Genomic DNA, 22,176 nt, shown 5'->3' with positions numbered 1-22,176 from the left:
GCATTTAGTTTCCATGCTTATTGTGTTTCCACAACAATGTTAGTGAGTAAATCTACTATCTTGGTGAAGTGTGATGTGTAAGATCAGAAAGCAGAGGGTGAGTTTAGAAAGATCGCTTAAGTTGATGTCTTTTCATAGCGCTTTACAGCGTGGGCGGAAGATATCGACAATTGGCCGGGGAGGGTCATGTCTTTTTTAAAAAGACTGCTGGAGGGTCGTTGAAAATTTTCTTGCAGGCTGGGGAGGGTCATGCAACTTTTGATTGAAGCACTCAAAATCCCTCTGGTGACCCCGTTTATAAATAACGAACGGTCCCTTACTGTTGTTTGAGTTTGAAAGGGGAAGATAAAAGGGGAAGTGAAAAGTCCTTCAGATAGCGCATTCCACACCCATACTTACCCAGCAAGAAATAAACAAGTGGTTGTGAACCACCGGTTGTCAGTGTATGGTTATTTTTACAAACAGGATGCAATGGCAATGCCAAGAACGCTTAGGCACCAGGATGAGTAGGTACCAGAGGGGCAGGGGTTCACCCCCCTCAGAGGCAAGGGCGCTTATTTACACATCAAGCTGAAGGAGAGGACGTTTTGCCTTCAGCTGTAATGCAAAGCTGAATCATTTGATTTAACCATTTTAATAGTTAGATGCCTTTGTCAGTTAGAACTTTTTGCGAAATTTTTGATAAAAATGATTTGTTTGTGCATACGGGAGCTACGCTTGACCTTTACATAAGAAGACAATGGGCTTTTTTAGTGAACATGTGGGTTTTCTTGGGCTGCTTTTAAATAGAGATCATTAGCAATGCTGATAGAAAATGGTCTTTTTTTGACAAGAGGAAATGAGGGACGTCTAAAGGCTCTTACCCTTAAAAACCTTTAGTGCTTCCCTCAGAGCGCACAGCAGATTCAAATGCAAATCGTGTAGAAAAACGGAGAATATGGCATCCACACAGATGGTTGGTATAAGCTGGCACCTGCGAAGGGACATGGCATGTGGTCGCCTTGGCATCCGTCTTGCAGTCTGCATGAGCGAGGCAGAGGAGAGAGAAAGGAAGAACGAAGGATAGAGAGAAAGAAAGAGAGAGAGAGAGAGAGAAAGGAAACATTTTCGCTACCCAAATGGGTTTATCTTACCACCACCTAGTATACAGGGAAACAATTGAGGGTGCTGAGGGCTGTTCTTCCCTACAGATGATGTTCATGTTTACTATTCTCACAAAGGTCATGGTCATAATCAACGATAATCTCAATCTCAGTGGGAGAGAAATGAGCATGGTTACAACAACAGTAAATACATCACCACCAGTAGAATGAGTTGAACACCAACACCACAGCATTCCAGCATCCTTGTTAAGTGTTGAACACTTAAGAACAGTATTACATGTTTTGATTCTAACAATGAAATGAATATTAATTGAAACAATTGAAATTGAACAATGAAATGAATATTGTTAGAGCATCAAAGCACAGAAATATATAGCGAGTAATCAACGGAAATAACATAAGTATGGCATTTGGGGCTCTTGATGCATTTGGCTTTGACAGTTTGGTCAAATTCAGTAATCCGTAGACTACCCTGAATGTTTTTAATCAATATGAGAGCCAGGCATGTATGCCAGACAAGCTATCCTTAACTCATAAATGTAATGTCACTGTCTGTGGTTAATGTGGTTAGAACGCTTAATGATCCAAAGTAAGAAGGCTTGATCAATTCCCATATTGACTGGACCACATTATCTATTGGTTTGTTTAAGATTCCAAGAGTAAGAAAAAAAAACTGTCACAGTAGTGTGACCAAACCACTGAGAATGAGCTCACCTGTGCCCGCATGAGGGGCCCTAGTTGAGAGGGACCTTTTTGGCAGATCAGAGTTGCCCAGAGCCTTAATGCACCACCGTAATGTGCACTGCATGGGATCCAAAGAATACTCCAATCCCCCACCAACCCTTCAGACTAACCCCCCCCACACACACACACACACACACACACAGCCCCTCACTTCCACCTCAATGTGCAGGGTGATCCAAAGAACACTCTCCCCCTAACCCACTCTGTCCCTCTCTCTCTCTCCTCATCCTCTCTTCTTCTCTCTCTCCACCCCAGTGCTGAACCTGGCAGATGACCATTCCCCAACTCCCCTCTTTCTGCCAGAGCGATGGAGAGAGAGGAGAGCCGGGGCCCAGAGAAGAGGCAGTGGCACAAGCACATAATCACTCTGTTTCACAGAGACTTACCTTGAGCCGAGAGGAGCAGGCCATTAGAGAGAGGGGGGGGGGAGGAGAGAGAGAGAGAGGGAGAAGGAGAGAGAGATAAAGAGATGGAGAGGGAGAGAGAGGGAGAAGGAGGTGGAGGGGATGACAAAGGTGCCAAATCCAAGAGACGGATCCCAGGGAGCTAATGACCATCTCCAGGAGAAAATAGCTCAGCGAGCAAACAGCCACAACAACTTCCGACAAGGCGCGCTCTATTATGTGGGCACAAGTGGACAACAGGGCATTAGGCAAGGGCGGGGAGAACATGGCGAGGGCCAGTGAAAGAAAATTGGTGCATAACAGCCCCTTGTACTTGCAGCCACTTGCATGCCTTGAGTATAGCCATTAACAGCAGCGCCCAAATTTGGAAAAACGGGACGGCGGCTGCTGCTGCTTCAGCTATTTTGTGGGCTGATTCATATCTCTTGCCACTATGCCAATATTACAATCTTTGTTTTTTCCCGCAGACATCTGCATGCATGAGCAGTCTTGCCTGAAGGAATGATGACCTGTTTCTCCCTACCTGTTGATGAGAGTATGGTGGGGCAAAAACTGTCTCTCGGAAGCAGTGCACTGACTTAATACATGAAGGAGGCCCTGTGTGAAAATGTTTATGCCTATAAGCCAGCCATGGGACAGGCGTCAGATGGCCTGGGCTCTCGTGTAGTTTGCCAAAGAGTCGGGTGCGTGGCGGCCACACAGTCTCACATGTAGCACACTGAGAGACATTGTATGGAGGGGATGGATTTTTTTTTTTAACTTCTTTCCCACACACATTAAAATGCAAGTGGCAGCGCAGCATCTGTGAATGGGCTGACTGAGTGCTCCGGTGAGGGTGCACGAGAGACGCCACACACACACACAGGCTGAAGCACACAAGTCACACAAGTCACACACACACACACACACACACACACACACACACACAGGTCTCTAGTCTCAAATCACTGCTCTTTCATGCACCATTCACCATTATCCTTGAGCTCAAGACCGCTTAGATAATGTGGGATTGTGTGTGTATGTGTGTGTGTGTGTGTTCTGACAAGATCATATGCTCTTTTTTGGTGTGTGTGTGTGTGAGTGTGTGTGTGTTCTGACAAGTTCCTATGCTCTTTTTTTGGTGTGTGTATGAATTTCTGAAGGACTCCCCGACCTTTAGCATTTTACTCAGCTACTAGAGGAACTGACAAAAATGCCTTATCTTGGGAGGTGGAAATCTTAGATAATATATATATATATATATATATATATATATATATATATATATATATATATATTTATACAACAATTGGGTTCTATGGAACTATTGTTGCCTGCGCCACTTGGCCTCCGGCCTCGTGGCTACGGCCGAACAACACCCGTGGGAATATCCATGACCAACCCCACTCTCACTCGTGCTATATTGCTTAAATATATATATATATATATCGCTTCTCCAGTTAAGTGACAGTATAAGCCAGGTTAGATATGTCATATGTCTGCACATGTAACCCTTCCCATCATTTCAGACTGTTAAGCTAAGTCACAGATAAAATGCATGGCCACATTCAGATGGATATGAACAATGAGAAATCTTGAAATAATCACACATCATCACACTTTTGACTTGTGACCTGACAGCAGTTCAAATGACCTCCAGAGATGATCTCATACACATGCAATGCTGCAAATATGCCTTCAAGTAGACAGACCTGCAAGTGGTATTTTTTTAAATCCACATTTTGATGCACACAACAATTTTTTTGTTTAAGATATGAGTCTTTTTTATTACAAATTCCTTTCACCTCCAAACTGTATGTGTTAAAATATTGATGAGCGGCTCACTTTGAAATGCCTTGATGAAAAGAGCCTTGCATTGTAATTTGGTGCCTGAGGACCATGCCTGGAGATGCTCACAGCTGAGCATGGTTTTAATTAAAAACACTCATTAGGATTCCCTCACTTATAATTACCCATATTCTTATTATTACTTTTTTGATGGTATCTACATGGGAGGCATCACTTGCTGAGACAGCTATTATAATAAAGGGATATATACAGTACTCACAGTGCCTGAGTAGAATTGTGCCTGAGTTGTTGCCGGACAAGTGTGTTAAGTTATCCTGTTCATTCCCATTTCATTGGAGGATACAACTGTCCATCCATCAGTCTAAAAACCAATACAACAGGAAGGGGAAGGACAGGGTGAGGAGAAGATGGCCAGTGATATATCTGTGGCAAAGATAATTAAGTAATTATCTTTGCCACAGATATAATTAAATATTAGCAAGATGGGTTGTCCTAGTTCATGTCTATGAAGGCAAAGTGGAGTTCAGTCCCCGCCTGCACAGGGGCGTGTCACTGACGTATGACTGACGTTTGACCGCCTCGGTTCCACGCCAGACAGAAGCCAGAGTACAAAACAAACTTGGTGTACACCTTCATTAATGTTGAAAAAAAAATTTCTCCCGACTGGAGGGTCATACTGTCACGACATTCTCCTGAAATGGAGAGGAGGGTTTGGAGATCATGATACCGTGTCCGAAATGTGGATACATTGCTCAGAAAAATAAGGCTTTGACAAATTCTGGGAAATTCTTGGATTCTGCCATAGACCTCAATGTTAAAAAGGGAGCCCGATCACTGCATAAATGGGGGATAGTGGCCCCCCCTCATGCGGGCGTGTACTACTGCTACCCTATTTGCATACATTTCCGGGGACAGGAAGTGTCCTCTCAGGTCCTCTCAAGTATCTTCGTAATCAACCATCTTTGTCTGTGCTGTGATCTACTGGGTTTGCTTCTCATGCCATCTAACAAAACCTCATCATCTCTCAAAGTCAACATGTAAAAGCTAAGTCCCCAAATAATATGTTGTCTGTGTCTTATTATACAAACTGTAGCTTAAGTACATGTTTAATCATTTATGACATTTCACATCAAGTTATATTCACAAAGGTTTTAGTTGCAGTCTATGTTTCTAAACCAACTTTCAGTCAAAGTCAGTAAACCGCTCCTTGCAATCCTTTAGCTGTCCATTCAGAGTGCTTCACAAACAAACAAACAAACAAACAAACAAAAGACTGGTACTCACACACAGTTCTTGCTCTGTAATTGGCAAACAAACATATTGGCTCAAATCAACCATAAACAGCTTCCTTCAGGACCACAGGACCATTACAGGTGTAATTTCATTGGCCATTGAGCTCAAATTTCAACATTTTGCTGACTCAACCCTAAAGAGGTGTTGTTAACCTGAATAAACCATAAACGTAACTATTCTTAAAACATGCAATGTTCAATACTAAAACGTATGGATTTTTTAAATAACATATTACTCTTTTCCAAATTAGCCTATTATTGCACTCTTATGTCGACATGTCACTCTTAATCAAACATTACAAAGAAACCATTAACATCCAAATACACAACATTATGTTGTAATAACTACTGGTTATTGCTTCTTTGATATTACCTCAATCATTTATTTAATGTTCGTAAGGTACAGCTTTATGGAGACCTCTTTGTTTTCATGGCTATTAGCTGTTTTGTTTGTCTGCAACTAATGGATTTGAAATGTAGCTTACAGTCCCCGCGTGTAAAATTCACACACCACATTTGTCCAATTACTCTCAAACACAGAGTAATTTATATTCTTCATACCCCAAAACCCTGTACTAGAGGAATACCACGAGTATTACAGCCATAAGTCAAAACAACACACTCTCTGTGTCATGACAGGATTAGCACAGCATAGCATAGCCCAGAGTCAATCACATACAGGAGCTTCACTCTACAGCAACGGCCCCAAACCTACCTCTACCTCACAGAGGAGCTATGAAGAAGCATGTGGCTTCCTGCCTACCTCAGTAGGCTATTGTCACTTTGACATGTTAGACTTATAAGATTCCTTAGAGGGGATTTGTCATGTTACCCACCTAGAGTTCTGCTATGGCATATGCAACTGCAATGGGAATGGTGTGGAGTTATCCTAATCTGTGTATGGTTATTCTGTAGCATAAAGATGGTATGGTATGGTATGCAAAAGATATTGTGTGAATATGCTGCAGGGAATCGGTATACATAACCACATTAGAGCTGTCACTAGCAGAGCTCCAATTGGATTAGTGTCACCCTTGATAAGGTGAAGGGCGGAAAAAGGAATCGAGGGTGGAAATGGAATAAGGAGACTGTGTCTTTCTTTTTCTTTTCTTTTCATTTTTTCTCGTCTGTTTTCTTCATGGTGTAATTTCATTTCCAAATCAGCAGACTGAAGACAAGTATGTACCGTTAAAGCACAGCGCAAAGTTAATGGAATATTTATGCATTAGTTCCTGAATCCACTTTCTTTCTTTCTCTCTCTTGCTCTCTCCCTGTCTCACTCTCTCTCTCTCTGTCATTCTTTATTTCTCTTCCCCACTCAGAGCCCGGCTCCATTATGACTGATTTTTATGGTTGTAATTTTGCCGATTTCACAAGGTCTCATCTGAGCCCTTCCCAAAGTTTGGAATGGGGAATGGAAGGGGGGGGGGGGGTACTGCGATTAGCCTGCTCTGTCCCGAGCAAGGCAAAGCAGATCAGGCTGGGTTAGACAGCCTGGGCAGTGGATGGACAGGCGGGCAGGCGGCAGGTTCATAACGTGTAGGGATTCCAATTAAGCTAATGCAGTGGGAGTAGGAAATATAAGAGAGCTGAATTAATACAGTGCCACCTTCAACTGTACATCCAGCTACATTATTACTTAAAGAGAGGAGAACAGGAGACCAAGGGTGAGAGAGAGGCGGCGTGCGTTAAATATAGAGAGATGGATCATCAATGGATGGACATAGAGCCATAGACAGACAGACAGACAGACAGACAATTAAATAGATAGACAGACAAACGCATAGATAGATATAGATAGATAGATAGATAGATAGATAGATAGATAGATAACACTTTACTTGACAGTATCGACATGACACTGTCATGAACACATGACACTGTCATGACAAATGAAACCTAACCCTAATCCTAACCCCAACCCTAACCATAACTCTAAACCCTAATCCTAATCCTAACTTGTTATGACAAAAAACAACTGTCACTTAATAACAGTAGTGTTATGTCATAAACGTTTATGACACATTCATGACAGTGTCAAGTCACTCTTATGTCGACACTGTCAAGTAAAGTGTAACCGATAGATAGATAGATAGATAGATATAAATAGATAGATAGATACATAGACAGACAGACAGACAGACAGGGAAACAGACAGACAGGAGGGATGGAGACAGAGAAGAGTAAAGGGACAGACGAGGGGAAGAGAGATGGTGAGAGAGAATCGGAGACTAGACCCCCAATGTTAAAAAAAAACCCACCACTATATCCGTTAGCATTCAGACAGAGTCCTGCATGCCGCTGTGTGCACAGTAAAACCAATAAGAGCGCTGCATCATGGGATTGTGAAATAAAGACGCGGCACAATGCTGAACCGCCAGGGACACTGAGGGGGAGAATGGCAAGATGGGAGCTGGATACAGACCTGTATGAAGCATTCAACTTCATGGGCACAATAGGGCCAACAGAGCCTCAGACTGCTGAGGGGATTCTCATTTTCTACAGCACGTGAATCATCCCCAGCGCCATTGTGTGGTCACGTTCCTATTAAACCGGCTTCTCCAATCCTATCTTGGCCTAGTTGGGGAACCAATGTACCACGCCACTGATTAAGTCTATCCTTGAGTTTAAATTAGACATAGTGAGAAATGTGCTTTGCACACACCACATTCAAAAATGTACAAATGTGCCATTTAAGGTTCATATCAGGGTGTGAATATTTTTAAAAATGTCTGGTGTTTTATTATTTTTTCAATGTTATACTCCTGACTTCACTGCAAGATGAGTTGGCTGCAAATCCAAGGATACTTACTGCAGGTTCTGAATTAATCAGAATAAATGTGAAAAAAGAATGTATATTCTGTCAGATGCCAAATGTATTTGGTCTTGGCGTAGCTCTTTTTTTTCCCAGTGGGTTGTTGATATGGTTTTGAATTCAGTCCGTGGCTACCAACTGCAGGCAGGAATAAGAACAGCCAGAACGGACAAAAACTACAGATGCATCTGGAACCGATTTGAATTCAAATTAACCACACAGTTAACAAGACATTTCTCATCATAATATTCTCAAACATTTGCTTTATCATATCAACATGTTTCAACTTATTTCACTTTTACCACACTGTATTACTTCATGCAACTTTACAAAAGAAAATCTGTGTTCTGCCAGTATTGCGCTTTTGTTGGACTCGGATTGAAAGGTTGCACCGTGTGGCATTTTAAGTGCCTACACAGCCAAAGCATTAACCCTTTCCTCTATGAGGGTTCCATGGTCCATCTGTCAGGGTCACCTGAGAGAAAAATAGAAGAGAAAGAGCTGGATTAGCAGAGGATAAAATGTTTTTCACACATCAAGCAGAAAACCTGACCCCTGTTTACCCACACCTCAGCTAGTAGAGCATGATCACAAAGCAACCATCACCATGGTTTCAAGGATCACACGCACTGACGCATGTTCAATCTTACAGTTGGTGACTTTGCAACATTTTTCATTTTAACACGGCTCAACTCTGTTTAATGGCTAGCTGAATCCATCTGATAGGCTATAAGTGTTGTTGATATGTGTTATTTGAGTGTGATTGGCATATAAACTGATGCAGTCAATCCTCCTAGTCACAGAATCAATGTGTTCAGTCCAGTCTAAATTAATTGTCCAGTATTAATTTAGCTTTTTGACTGACCATTGTGGGAAGTCCCCAACCAATAGCATAAAGAATTGAACATATGTCCTGTGTACAACAGAAAAACACAACTGTTTGTTCTTGTGATAATGTAAGGTTTTGTGTCATGATTATTCTTCAAGCCCAATAAGTAACAGTTAACATATGGCAGCTGTGACTTTTGATGCTGCCTCAAACAGCAGTTATCATCCTGAATGACAAACTAACCACTCATTACTTGAGAGGCTGCCACTATTCTTTTTATATATATAATAATTCCAGAACCGATTAAAGTCTGATATACAGTCACCTTTAAAAGGAAGCTACTTTAAAAGCATAACAAAACTACCAATTACCTCACACTAGAAATAGTTATACTACAACATGTACAACTAATATGAATATTTACCAGCAAGCTACTGCATGTAGCTATATTACTAGTTCAACTACATGTTCAACTACACTAGTCCCAAACGCTGCACCTTCAACATTCCCAGTTGTAGTTTATGCTATCTGCCTTGGTTGTGGCACCAAATCACCTGCAGCCTGTAACCAGGCAGGATCTGCTGAAGGACAGACTGAGCATGGAGGTGCAGCAGACTCCAGCAGGAAGCAAAGAGGCTGAGGGTGCTAATTATCAGCTGAGCCTACACAATAAAATCACTGTGGCTCACAGCAGTGTAATTGTGTGTGTGTGTGTGCACGTGTGATGGCAGTTGGGGAAGGGGTGTTGCTAATTGCCTTGTCTAGTAATCAAGTTTCTGAAACACAAGCAATGACACGCACACACACACATACGTATCCATAGACACACACACACACATGGTGACAGAAGGTGGATGAAGTTACATCTGTTATTCAGCAGAGCAGTTTAGATGCTAAAACCCCACATCCCATGAAAGTTCTTACCAGTTTTCACTATGCTCCAATACTGCCCCCTAGCAATCTTTGCTTGGTACTGCAACATAATGATCACATCAATATCATTTTATCTATTACGGGCTAGGAAAAAAGGTCATTTGGGAAATAAAGTATTTTAATCAGACAGTACACAGAACATTACTCACAGGCAGTAGAGGAAGCGTAGTCTGAAATTGAAAATTACATTTTCTGACAGTATTACAGCGCTGCATGGGACGAGGCCATTGTTTCAGCACGGCGATTCATTTACTGGTGACAGCACACTGCCATCTGAATAGATAGAACTGATTTTTATGATGCAGCATGTGCCTTTCTGTTAATGTCCATCCTGTGCAAATGAGAGAGAAGTGGAATCTAAATAGCATGCATATAAAAATACTGTTTATCTGTTTCTTTGTTTGTTTGGTTGGTTGATTGTTCTTTCATGGGAGATGAAATGTTGAGTGGATACACAGCATTTCTGTTGCTAAGACAGTGGGTACCTAAATGTGATATAGCATCGTCAGTCAGACAGATGTGGAAAACAGCGTTTCTGTCACACATCCAGTCTGAGGCACGAGGGGCTCCTTTCAGTGGCTTGATCTTCTCATCTCCCAAGGCTACAGGTGACCCTCACACACGTGCCAAGGAAGCTGGGCGTAAACCATAAAAAATGTGCATTCATGCGAAATTGCCTGATCGTTTGCCGAAACACATCTGATTCACATCATCACTGAGTGTGCTGACATGTTATGTTTGATCAGAAAGGTTATTTTCTATGTGCTCAAAATTGTTTGTACACCCCCGACGAGAGTTCCCTGTGATTGTGATAGCTCACTGTAATCTCAAAGGTGAGGGAAGTGAGACTATTGGGTAAGCTAACACCTGCCACAAACAGGCCCTAACTCTCTTATTTTAGCCGGGGCTCCCATTGTCCTGACAGAGAAGTACCTCAAGAGGCAAAGGTGCCAGGAACAGGTGTCTGTAGAGAGAGGGGAACTCCATTCGGACACAGACCCCCTCAGTTGGCTGCTAGGATTACACTGGACTGAGCAACTGCAGGTAAGTAACACATTTTTTCCCCTCTTTCCTTCTTGACTGAATTGTTGTAAGGTTTAGTTTGTGGAAAGTTAAAATTATGGTATAGCTGATGGTTGTATGTGTTAAGTGGGAGTTACTGTTGGACTGATTTTAAAGCTCTATGTAACTGACGCGTCATTGTTGTATCATTGATGCACAACCACATTCATGTAAGATAATGCATCATTTCAGTCACAATATATATGTTATAAAAGCTTTTATAATAACTGTTTTGCACAATATTTATGTCTATAGACAACTGCATAAACAAATATGTGTGTTCCTAAGGCATATCCGGTAAATGACATTGAGCTAATGGTAACTTGGGGACAAAAAAAAAACATTAAATTCAGCATTTTGTAGAGCATTACACTAAAGTCTGATTCCTTTTCATTTCAAAGTATTTGCGTTGGTCTTGCGTTGAAAGGGTCTATAATATATTTTTTAAATGTTGTTTTATCAACTTTTTATCAACTTATCATTGAAATGATTACATTACCTCATTCAGTCCAAGTTTGCCCTGCCTTCCATTGACAGAGCAGTTAACCTGGGCTGAAATCTGGTGGTTTCCCAGCCTCCTGAAGATGTATGGGCTGTACCTGGAAGCGGTGAATGATTACATCAACGAGTCATATGGGGAGGATGTCTGGAGACTGATTGAGGCCCGTGCAGAGATACCCCACCTTAAGTTTGTCCGGCACCAGATGTACAAGTAAACCAACCACGCTTATCCTTACTTACAATAAGTTGATTATGATAAAGATGGAATATTTCTTTATTAGCAAAGAGTTACAGTAGGGTGAGCACAATCATCCGTATAAGGCAAGTGTGTTTGTGTTTGTGTGTTTGTGAGTGTGTGTGTGTGTTTGTGTTGAGGAGGAGGAAGGAAAGCTATGGATATAGAAGCTTTAAAACAATCTAAAAGCCGCCTGAATGATTAACATGCATAAATGGCAAATAACCAAATGTCACTTTAAAGAATAACACATTCTTGGTCAAGTCTTCTGGTTTGAGACTCTTCAAAAGGAGGACAATAGGATAAATGTAAACAAGGCATTATTCTCCTGGAGACTCCCGTCCTAAAGACTTCAGTTACTGCCTTCATAAACCTCCCTCAACCCATCAAGATCTTTGGGAGGTCTGTAATATATTGCTGGATTACCTCTGAAATTGGATAATGGAGTTCAGCAGATGTACAGGATGAACTGGAAACCCTGGCCTAAATGTTCATTACACTTTTAAAGGCCTGGCATCCAGGCAAATAACATTTGCTGTTTCGGAGTCCTCAGACTATTTTCATTCTTGCCTTTCAAAAAAATCTGTTCATTTTCATAGGCCATGTTTCTATAGGATCTGCAATAGGGTTATACCAGTTTTACTCTGTTGCAGTGACAATCTCATCCTTCGCTTGGCAAAGGCAGCTGGGGAAGTCTTGGGCAAGACGCACGATGAGTTGATGTATGCCTTCGGGGTCTACATGGTCAAGAGGATAGGGAATTATGGCTATGAGCGGATACTGAAGGTATATTCTTTTATGACATTGATCAGCCGCGGGGCAGCCGTGGCCTACTGGTTAGCGCTTCAGACTTGTAACCGGAGGGTTGCCGGTTCGAAACCCCGACCAGTAGACACGGCTGAAGTGCCCTTGAGCAAGGCACCTAACCCCTCACTGCGCCTGGATTAGTGTGTGTTCACTGTGTGCTGAGTGTATTTCACTAATTCACGGATTGGGGTAAATGCAGAGACCAAATTTCCCTCACGGGATCAAAAGAGTATATATACTTATACTATCAACTTTTACAATTATCAATAAATTGATAACAATGTCAGACTCCCAATGTATTGTGCTGTTCCCTTTACCTGCCCATGGACTGCAGATGGAAATTACTGTAGCTAGCTAAATCTGGTCCAATTGTTTTCCTCTCTTTCAGATATTAATACATTTTGCACATGATCCCTGAAAGAAATAAACTACATTAACTAAACAAAAACTAAAACTAAATAACAAAGATTATATTATATACAAAAAAACTGACCATGGTCCTTTGATCAGGTGCTTGGCCGGAATGTGAGAGACTTCATCAACGAGCTGGACAACCTGCACGAGTACTTCCGCTTCTCCTTCCCCAAGGTCCAGCCTCCCAGCTTCTGCGTGGAGGAGGAATGCGAGACCAGCCTGACCCTGCACTACCGCAGCACCAGGAAGGGCTTCACCCAGTTTGTCAAAGGTACCGTAGGGGGGTGGATAAGGGCAGAAGATGGTGCTTATCATTGCAATGCAGTGAATGGCCACTTTATGTTACTCTGATGAAACATACACTGCTGGTGTATGATTTCTCCTTTTCATCAAACTGCTGTGTGGTAACTTCCTGTGCTCCTTCATAAAGGGCAACTCTCCCAAGTGGGCCGGCAATTCTACAACACAGATATCGAGGTGGAGATTCTGTCAAAGGAGGAGACAGAGAAAATGACATATGTGGTATGAGAGCGAGCGAGTGTGAGAAAGAGAGAGCAAGAAAGAGAGAGAGAGAGAGGAATTCTTTATTCTTAATTAATGTCAAGTCTCTCTCTCATAACTCTATGCTATTCAATTTTGTTGCAGGTGTACAAGATGAACTTTGACAATGCTGCCTTCAAGCATCGAATGCCCCAGCAGAAGACAGCCCCTGGCTACGAGAAACTGCCCATGAAGAGGGGCATCTTTTTCGACATGTTCCCTTTCAGTGTCATATTCCGCCGGGACATGACCATGTACCGCATCGGCGACGGCCTCAAGGAGGTCTTCTCTGACCTGCAGGGCAAGAAGGTCGACGAGGAGTTCACCCTGATTCGGCCGATGCTCGAGTTCAGCTGGGACAATGTAGGTGAAGGAGTGGAACCCCACTGTAAATCTCCCAAAAGAACAAAAGTGACAATATACAGTATATTGTGTTATCTTTTTCCACAGGTTATATTCATACATTTAGACCTTTTTTATGTTTTATATCATGCACTTAGATCTACACCCACTTGAACAATGTGTTTGAGCTGCTGTCCAAAGCTGTGGTTGAGAGCAAACAGAAGGTAAACATCCCAAAACTCAGCAAAGAGGAGCCTGAGGAGAAAGAAGAGATTGAGAAACCGAAGAAAGAGAAGCGGGGTATGGCTCTTCTTTTATCCATAAGATGAAGCCCTCAGGACAAATCAATAAGTGTATCTAGACATCTGAGACAGTCAGAAAAACTAAAGACTTCAACGTAATGCCCATCTTCAGGCACTAGGAGGAGCAGTTGGGTCATTGAGGCCTCAGGCTAAAAGTACATGTCATCACCTGAAAAATCTGAGAGCACATATTGGCTGACCTTTGACCTTTGTGTTAGCGACACACACTGAACAAATGCAGTGTCTTCTTCTAGACATCAAAGCCATGGACGACATGAAGGGGATGGACCAGGAGTACAGCAGCGCTCTCACACAGTACAACAGCTCTGCCAACTCGGGCGGAGAGGACATCGAGCTTCTGGCCTTCCAGACGGTGACCGGTGAGAATCGCATCCTGCCTCCTCCTACGCTTAAACACACGCACGCACGCACACACACACACACACACACACACACACACACACACACACACACACCAGGGCTGATGAGAGTGTGCAGCAGCTCTTCTCCAGACAGTGCTAGATGTGTTTGTTCTGTCCAGTCTCCTCAGCTGCCCCGCACTGCGGAACACCAACATTAACACTGATACATCACAGGGAAATTACATTGCACATCAGAGCGAGGGGAAAATGATACATTTATCTACGGCCACTAATGAAATAATGTAATATATTATGGCTGCTTTGGGAACAATGCACCCGGGACAAAAAAATAACAACAACAACTACTAAAAAGGGTGTTTGCTGTGCTGTAAAGCTTGACCAGTTTCTCAACGACCATATTTGTCTGGTCAATTTTATTTACACAAAACATGTACCATCGTGTACCATGCCTACACGAAAGTTATCACTGCATTAAGATCAATGAGTCTAATTTATGCAGTACAGATGGGAACCATGGTCTCATTTTTCTCCTGCCTAGGGAAATGCAGTGAGACCATATTCGAGGACATGCGGGAGCCGCCGAAGAAGCCCCTTCACCTGAAGGGCCAGATGAAGTATGTGCCCCAATGGGACTCCCTCATCTTCCTGGGGACGCCCATGTAAGTTTCCAAAACAGTCTCTCCCCATTTTGGGGCCGCTTCTACAAAAACGTCTCTCCCATGTCTCTAAAGGGCCTCGTGGTGGCTACCATGTCTCATGTCTCTAAAGGGCCTCGTGGTGGCTACCATGTCTCTCTCTAAAGGGCCTCGTGGTGGCTACCATGTCTCATGTCTCTAAAGGGCCTCGTGGTGGCTACCATGTCTCTCTCTAAAGGGCCTCGTGGTGGCTACCATGTCTCATGTCTCTAAAGGGCCTCGTGGTGGCTACCATGTCTCATGTCTCTAAAGGGCCTCGTGGTGGCTACCATGTCTCATGTCTCTAAAGGGCCTCGTGGTGGCTCAGTGGTTTTCTCACTTGTTGCCCCACTGTGCTTCTCTAAAATGCCATAGCCTTTGAAATGTTACGCATAGTCTCAATTCATTTATTCCGGTTTCAGCCATGAAAACATCAGATGCTTTTTTGTTTGTGTCCTAATGATGGTTAATTAAGTAATTTCAGATCTCAAACTGACAAAAAAGCGTAACTCTTAAAAGGGGGAAGCAGATATCCATTAAACACACAGATTTGCCATTACTAAATATGACCTTTGTTTTGGTAAATGTTGTCAATAACGCCATTATTAGTTCTATTAGCATAACAGGAACAATACATCTTTAGGTCATTATATGAAGAAGCACATAGTGCACCTCTAAGGAGGTATTGGATACATGTTTGAAAGAAGTCTAATTAACAAAAGCATTAATAACAAAAACATTTAGTAATTATCTTCTTCTTCTCTCTCTCCCCCTCTATGTCTGTCTATCTGTCTCTCCAACCTTATCTCTCTACAAAGTATCGAGACTGTGGAGGACATGATTAAAATGGGGGTTTATGTAAATGACCTGAACCTTCATGACTCCAGCAGAGAACTCATTCTAGCTGGAACACAGCAGTCGGCTGAGCTTCAGCTGGCTTTGGACCAGGTACACACACACACACACACACACACACACACACACACACAAACAGGCCTATTATATCATAGGCCATATCTTACAAGCAAGCTCCAAAACTGGCCAAGGCCTCCACACAGAGTGAGGGAGCTGGGTCCTCTACTGGAGTAAGAGACTGAGAAACTGACGTCATTTAATGCTGTTTTCCCACAGGAACAGCAGAAGTATGCCCAGCTCCAAGAGATCATTAAGAAGCTGGACGAGGAGAAGAAGAGAGGCGACTCTCTGCTGTATGCCATGATCCCTAAAGCTGTGGCTGACCGGCTCCGCAAAGGCATCACGGCCCTGGAGACCTGTCAGGTAGACACATCCACTGAACACACCTAACACTGATGATCACACACCATTACTTCCGAGTTACATAATAGAATTCACTAGAATGACAGAGGGCCTTCACTGCCTTTCACTAAATGAGACTTAATTTCACAATCAGGGTAAGCGCTTGACATTATCCCCATACATGTCTGTAAACCTCAAAATATGTCATTGTTGGATAGCACATCACATAAATTATGATATATCAAGACGGTTCAATTTTTAGGCCTTGTGGCGAAAAAAGCGTTTACCCTGATTGTGAAACTACCCACATGCACTGCACCAGTGAGTGTAGTCAGTGTCATCTTAGATGCAGAGTTAAGCTTCAAGCCCCATATCAGTAAAGTTACTCAGACAGCTTATTTCCACCTGAGAAACACTGCCAACGTGCGGCCCTTTTTAACTCAACAAGATGCAGAAAAACTAATCCATGCCTTTATCACTAGCAGGTTAGACTACTGCAGTGTTTCTCAAACTTTTTCAGACCAAGGACCACTTAACCAAAAAAAAAAAAATCACGGACCATCTACTTCAACAGTATATTACCCAATAGGCCTACTCACTGAACCACCTGGCTTATTGTCTTTACACCTTGCTTATTGTGTTAGAGGATTCATATGATTTAAACTGGCATAGATTACATAGGCAATGTTGCAGAACTGTTTGGATTTACATACAAGTTGGTTAAATATTGCAATATTTTACCATGTTTGCTCGCGGACCACTTGGGATAGCTTGCGGACCACACTTTGAGAAACACTGCACTTTTTCCTGGTCTCCCCAAAAAACATAGTGGAAGTGGAGGTCATAAAGAACTCTGCTGCTAGACTTTTAACTAAGACCAAGAAGAGAGAGCACATCACCCCTGTGTTACTCCCTGTTTCCTATAGAATTAATTTTAAGGTTATGTTAATTACTGTACTTACAAAGCTCTGAATTGCATAGCACCGCCACCGTCATATATCTCTGAGCTTTTAATATCTTATCAACCACAAGGGAAACTTAGATCTTCTAATGCTAATCTGTTAATTGTACCTAAAGTGCCCCACAAGCAAAGTGGAGAATCTGCTTTTATCCATTATGCCCCAAAGTTATGGAACACCCTAGCCTGACCCACATTAAAATGTAGGGTCTGGGCACTCACCGTTTGCAGTGCTCAGTCTGAGGGGCGGGATAATCGGTTGTCTTTCAAATTCCCTCTGCACGCAATAGGACAGTGCTATGAGTCCCATGCGTTTTCCCACCAGCGGAGCTAGTTGGCTAGTTCAAACTTTTGCCAACTTAAAAAAAGCTTAACTTGTGTCAGACTGTTCGCCAACAGCAACACCCATCTTCTTTGTTTTCAAGTAGCAGGGAATTCAAGCCAAACCGTTGCAACTCTGCCATCAATCATTATGCTAAGCCCGCCTAACGACTCTATACACGATTTGATTGGCCTGATAAAAGTTTAATTTTTCGAGCTCACAAGCCAACGGAGAGTTGCTAGACTAGTCCTGGCAGCAAATGTGATTTGCTGCCGCTAGGGTGCGTCTAGATTTCTAGTCTAGGAACACCCTGCCTCTGTACATCAAACAGACGAGTTCAGTGAATATCTTTAAAAAGGACCTGAAAACATACCTGTATCTGAGTCTTTAGTTAACCCATTTCATCTTGTAGACTGCTTTTTTAGATTATTCTACATTCGTCTGCTGCCATTAGAGCTGCAGCCAGCCAGAAGCAGATGGGCTCCCCCTATTAAGTCAGGTTCTGCTCAAGGTTTCTTCCTGGAATATGGGAGTTTTTCCTTGCCACTGTTGCCATAAGCGTGCTTGTAGAGGGTTAAGGGCTGCCAGTCTTCCGGTCGTTGTGTTCCTTAAACATCTGTATATAAATTCATATAATCACAGCAAATACTAAGAACAAACCAAGGCTGAGCGCTTAGAGTCCACATCAATGGGACCTAAGCATTTGTTAGCCTAAGCATTTGTTAGCAATGCGTATACTGTATAACGTCCACAACAACGAAGAGGAATGACTGATTCTTTTCTATTATTGTGTTACATGTTCCAAATGTAAAGCACTTTGAGCTGCATTCTGTGTATGAAAGGTGCTATACAAAGTTTATTATTATTATTATTGTTATTATTATTATTATTATATGTATGTAAATCAGGACAATCAATATGTGTCAGAATATTTCTCTTGAACTACACTGAAATGTGGAGATAAATGTATTTCTTGCATGACCCGGTACAGATATATAGAGAGTATTATTCTGTTCTATATTGTGATCCCTTCAGGTATTCCCAGATGTTACCATCTTGTTCAGTGATGTGGTAAAGTTCAACGAGATCTGCATTCACATCACACCCATGCAAGTGGTGGACATGCTGAATGAAATCTACATAGTCTTCGACACCCTCAGTGAGAAGCATAACGTCTACAAGGTGACCAGGCCTCAGCCATGCCTCAAAGTTTACTTCCCCCCATCTTGCATGTAAAACGTACCAGAAGTATTTGAACTGTTTGCATTTGCATTGTTAAGAGTTCTGCTCTGACCACACACCCTTCACGTGTGGTGTGCAGGTGGAGACCATCAGGGATGCGTACATGGTGGTCGCAGGCGTTCCCAATAAAACCACATTCCATGCCCACCACATCTGCGACATGGCCCTGGACATGCTGAGCTCCATCGACCACCTTAAGGACCCATCCACAGGGGACAACATCCAGATCAGAGTTGGTTAGTGGACTGTTCAAACAGAGTTAAATAATGTGTTAACATCGACCAGTCACTGACAGATGAATGGTAAAATACGTCACCAGCCACTCAATAGTAAATCATTATTTTGCATTTGAAATCTACTAGTCACATTCATATTTTACCAGCATTTGACTGAAGGCACAACCTCTTCAGCAGATCCAAACAGCTAGCTAAATCGATTTTGATGTTTTCCTCTTATCCTCTGGTCATCATGGATTCACTTCAGGTGTTCATGTTTCTATGTCTTTGCAGGCATCCATTCTGGCATGGTGGTGGCAGGTGTGGTGGGGTTGAAGATGCCACGCTACTGTTTGTTTGGTGACACAGTGAACACAGCCTCCCGTATGGAGAGTAATGGAGTGGTGCGTAGTTCATCATTCCTCTTTGTTCATAATTAGCTATGTCATATTGCCACAAAGTTTGTGATGCCATGCCAAGACAATGTTTAATGTAACAATGTAAATCAATGTTAAACTAAATATATAGCCCTACAATAGCTGAAGGCTTTCTTTTGCTTTTGCAGGGCATGCAAATCCACATTAGCCAGACAACAAAGGACCATCTGGAACATGAGCCATACATTATTGAAGAGAGAGGAAAGATTTTTGTGAAGGTACTGTACAACCCCTCTTCCATATGCATTTCTATAAGCAGTGATGTGCAAGCAGAAAATAATTACACTAGCCACAAGACGTCACAACTGGTATACCTTTGACATTACAATCTGTGGGTGTGAAGTAGATTCTCAATACTGATAACATTGTGTTAATACAGAGCTGATAAAACAACAATGTGCTCTTCGTCTCACGTCCTGCCACAGGGAAAGGGCTATATGAAGACGTATTGGCTGAAAGGGAAGAAGGACCTCTCCTTCAAGACTCCAGCTGAACTGAGGTACAGCAGCGAGCAGAAAGACTCAGAGGACCGCAGTTCCAACGGGTGGGTGGACAAGGGCAAGGCCTTTTACATAACCATGCAAAAAAATAAAACAAAAAACCCAGAAAACGCAAATGCATTCGCCTTGAGGAGTCATTATGTAATCCTTTGTTTTTTATTGCTCTCTCGTCCACAGCTCCATCTGCACCAACACCAAACGCTCTAGCTCCAATCTGAACATCCCCAATGAGGAGCAGGCTGAGGGCAAGCCCCCAGATCAGACAGATTTGCCGCCCGACGCCCTCCCCCCACTAGAGGGCAGCACGGAGGACACCACGGTTGCCACAGAACCCCAAGACAAAGAAAAGGTCAAAAAGACTAAGAACAACAAAGGCGGAAAGGCGGAGAACAACTCTGGCAATGCGGCAGAGGTTGTGCCACCTGCTGGTGGCCAGGAGAACGCGGGTCTAGTGCTCAATAACAAGAAGCATAGTTTCAGGCAACAGTATAGGCGGCTACCGGCTAACCTCCCCATGCGCAGCACCGCCTGCAGACTCCTCTAAGAAGATGAGAAAGAGAAAGAAAGAGAGAGACAGAGAAATGGAGAAGGAGAAAGAAAGAGATAATAGTCATATGATCCTTGTCTTTTGATCCACATGCATAGCTTCCAGTAAAGGAAAGTTGATTGCTCTTCAGGTTAATTCATAGCCCAGACGACTAGTGTCACGTGACTAAAATGAAGAGTCTTATGACATATCACCTTCTGGCTTTCATAGTCTGTCACTGATGACAAGCTGGCTCAGATCATAATGTAATAACATAAACACATAATTTCTATGGCAACTCCATTACCTACAGTAGATAAATACCATTAGTTATAGTTCAAGTCTCATAAACTAGAGAGAACAATCCTAAATAGCAGATTTTTTCTCTTCAACCTTTGTGATTTGATCCGTGACACAGATATTACATCTCCCCTACCAACCGTAAACATTTTATGAATTTTACAGGTGACACTGCTAGCCACCTTGGATGCTGATAACATTAACTTGCCAGAAGGTTGAATCCTTGTCAACAAGGCCACTGAATCTAAATACCACTGAATAGCAAACACATTCAAATTTTAGATGTATATGAAGTCTGAGATGCCCTAGCAAACACAAATGTAGTCTTTTCACATCATTTGTGTTGAGTGACATTGTCACCTGCACTGTAAATTAGGCTTTATAGGTGAACATTGCTGCTGAAGTACAATTATTTTGACAAAAAAGGATATGAATATTATTACAACTACTACTATTACTACTACTACTATATTACTAATATTATTGTTATTAGTAGCAGTAGTTGTATTTTTATTATTATTTTTATCATTATAAATAATAATATTAATAATAGTAAACATGGAAGAGCTGCCATCACTGAAAGGCTGCTATGTTTAAGGATGGGGTGGTGCTTTATTTGTTTTTTGTTTTTTTGTTTTTTTCATTTAAGATACAAATCCATACTCATTATTCATTCATCTGCTTGATGTATGTCTGGCAGGGATCAAAAGTAATCTACAGATGTTAACCTTTGTTTGTAATAATGTTTTCAATCATTTCCATGATTTGTCCATATAAGTTGTTGTACAGTCAAAAGACTACTTTATGTTTGATTTTATTGTTATTCTAGTAAAGCTTATATATACAATAGTGTGTTAATATACCTGTAACATATAAATGCTGAAATTATTGTCATAACGACATTTACAGCCTTATCATATTCAACATGTGAAGCTATTACCATCTCATTGGTTGTAGTAGAAGTTAATTTGCTGAGGTCAGTTGTTATTACATTCTACATAACCTGTTTCTGGTTTTCAAGTTATGTTGCACTGATAATGATGATGATGTGAAATACTTTTTCAGTGATACATATTTAGTTAACCCCAATAGCTTTGATTTTATCAATATAATTATAATACACTTGACACAATGACAACCAAGTAATGACAACAATTGCTTGGAGAATGTAGTCAACTGGTGGTACTTGGGTGCACCTACAGATTTCATATTTGAAATGAAATAGCTCCACTCTGCATTGGAGTAGCCCAC

At 42.0% G+C, this 22,176-nt stretch overlaps 1 protein-coding gene across 1 annotated transcript; it reads left to right on the top strand.

The window, feature by feature from the left end:
• The first annotated feature begins 10,636 nt into the window (after positions 1-10,636).
• Positions 10,637-20,643, top strand: LOC121720924 (soluble guanylate cyclase 88E-like). The gene is made up of 17 exons (XM_042107416.1): positions 10,637-10,952; positions 11,508-11,682; positions 12,360-12,492; positions 13,024-13,198; positions 13,358-13,449; positions 13,573-13,830; positions 13,968-14,109; positions 14,366-14,491; positions 15,033-15,153; positions 15,987-16,116; positions 16,300-16,446; positions 18,741-18,887; positions 19,027-19,183; positions 19,457-19,566; positions 19,728-19,817; positions 20,025-20,143; positions 20,277-20,643. The coding sequence occupies exons 2-17, from the start codon at positions 11,555-11,557 to the stop codon at positions 20,641-20,643; spliced, it is 2,442 nt and encodes an 813-aa protein (XP_041963350.1). The 5' UTR covers positions 10,637-10,952; positions 11,508-11,554.
• Positions 20,644-22,176: the final 1,533 nt, after the last annotated feature.

Source organism: Alosa sapidissima, chromosome 10 (genome assembly GCF_018492685.1).
Source record: "Alosa sapidissima isolate fAloSap1 chromosome 10, fAloSap1.pri, whole genome shotgun sequence".
In the NCBI taxonomy this organism is placed as follows: Eukaryota; Metazoa; Chordata; class Actinopteri; order Clupeiformes; family Clupeidae; genus Alosa; species Alosa sapidissima.
Note: the sequence above shows the minus strand (reverse complement) of the source record. Positions and strands in the feature narration are given on the sequence as shown.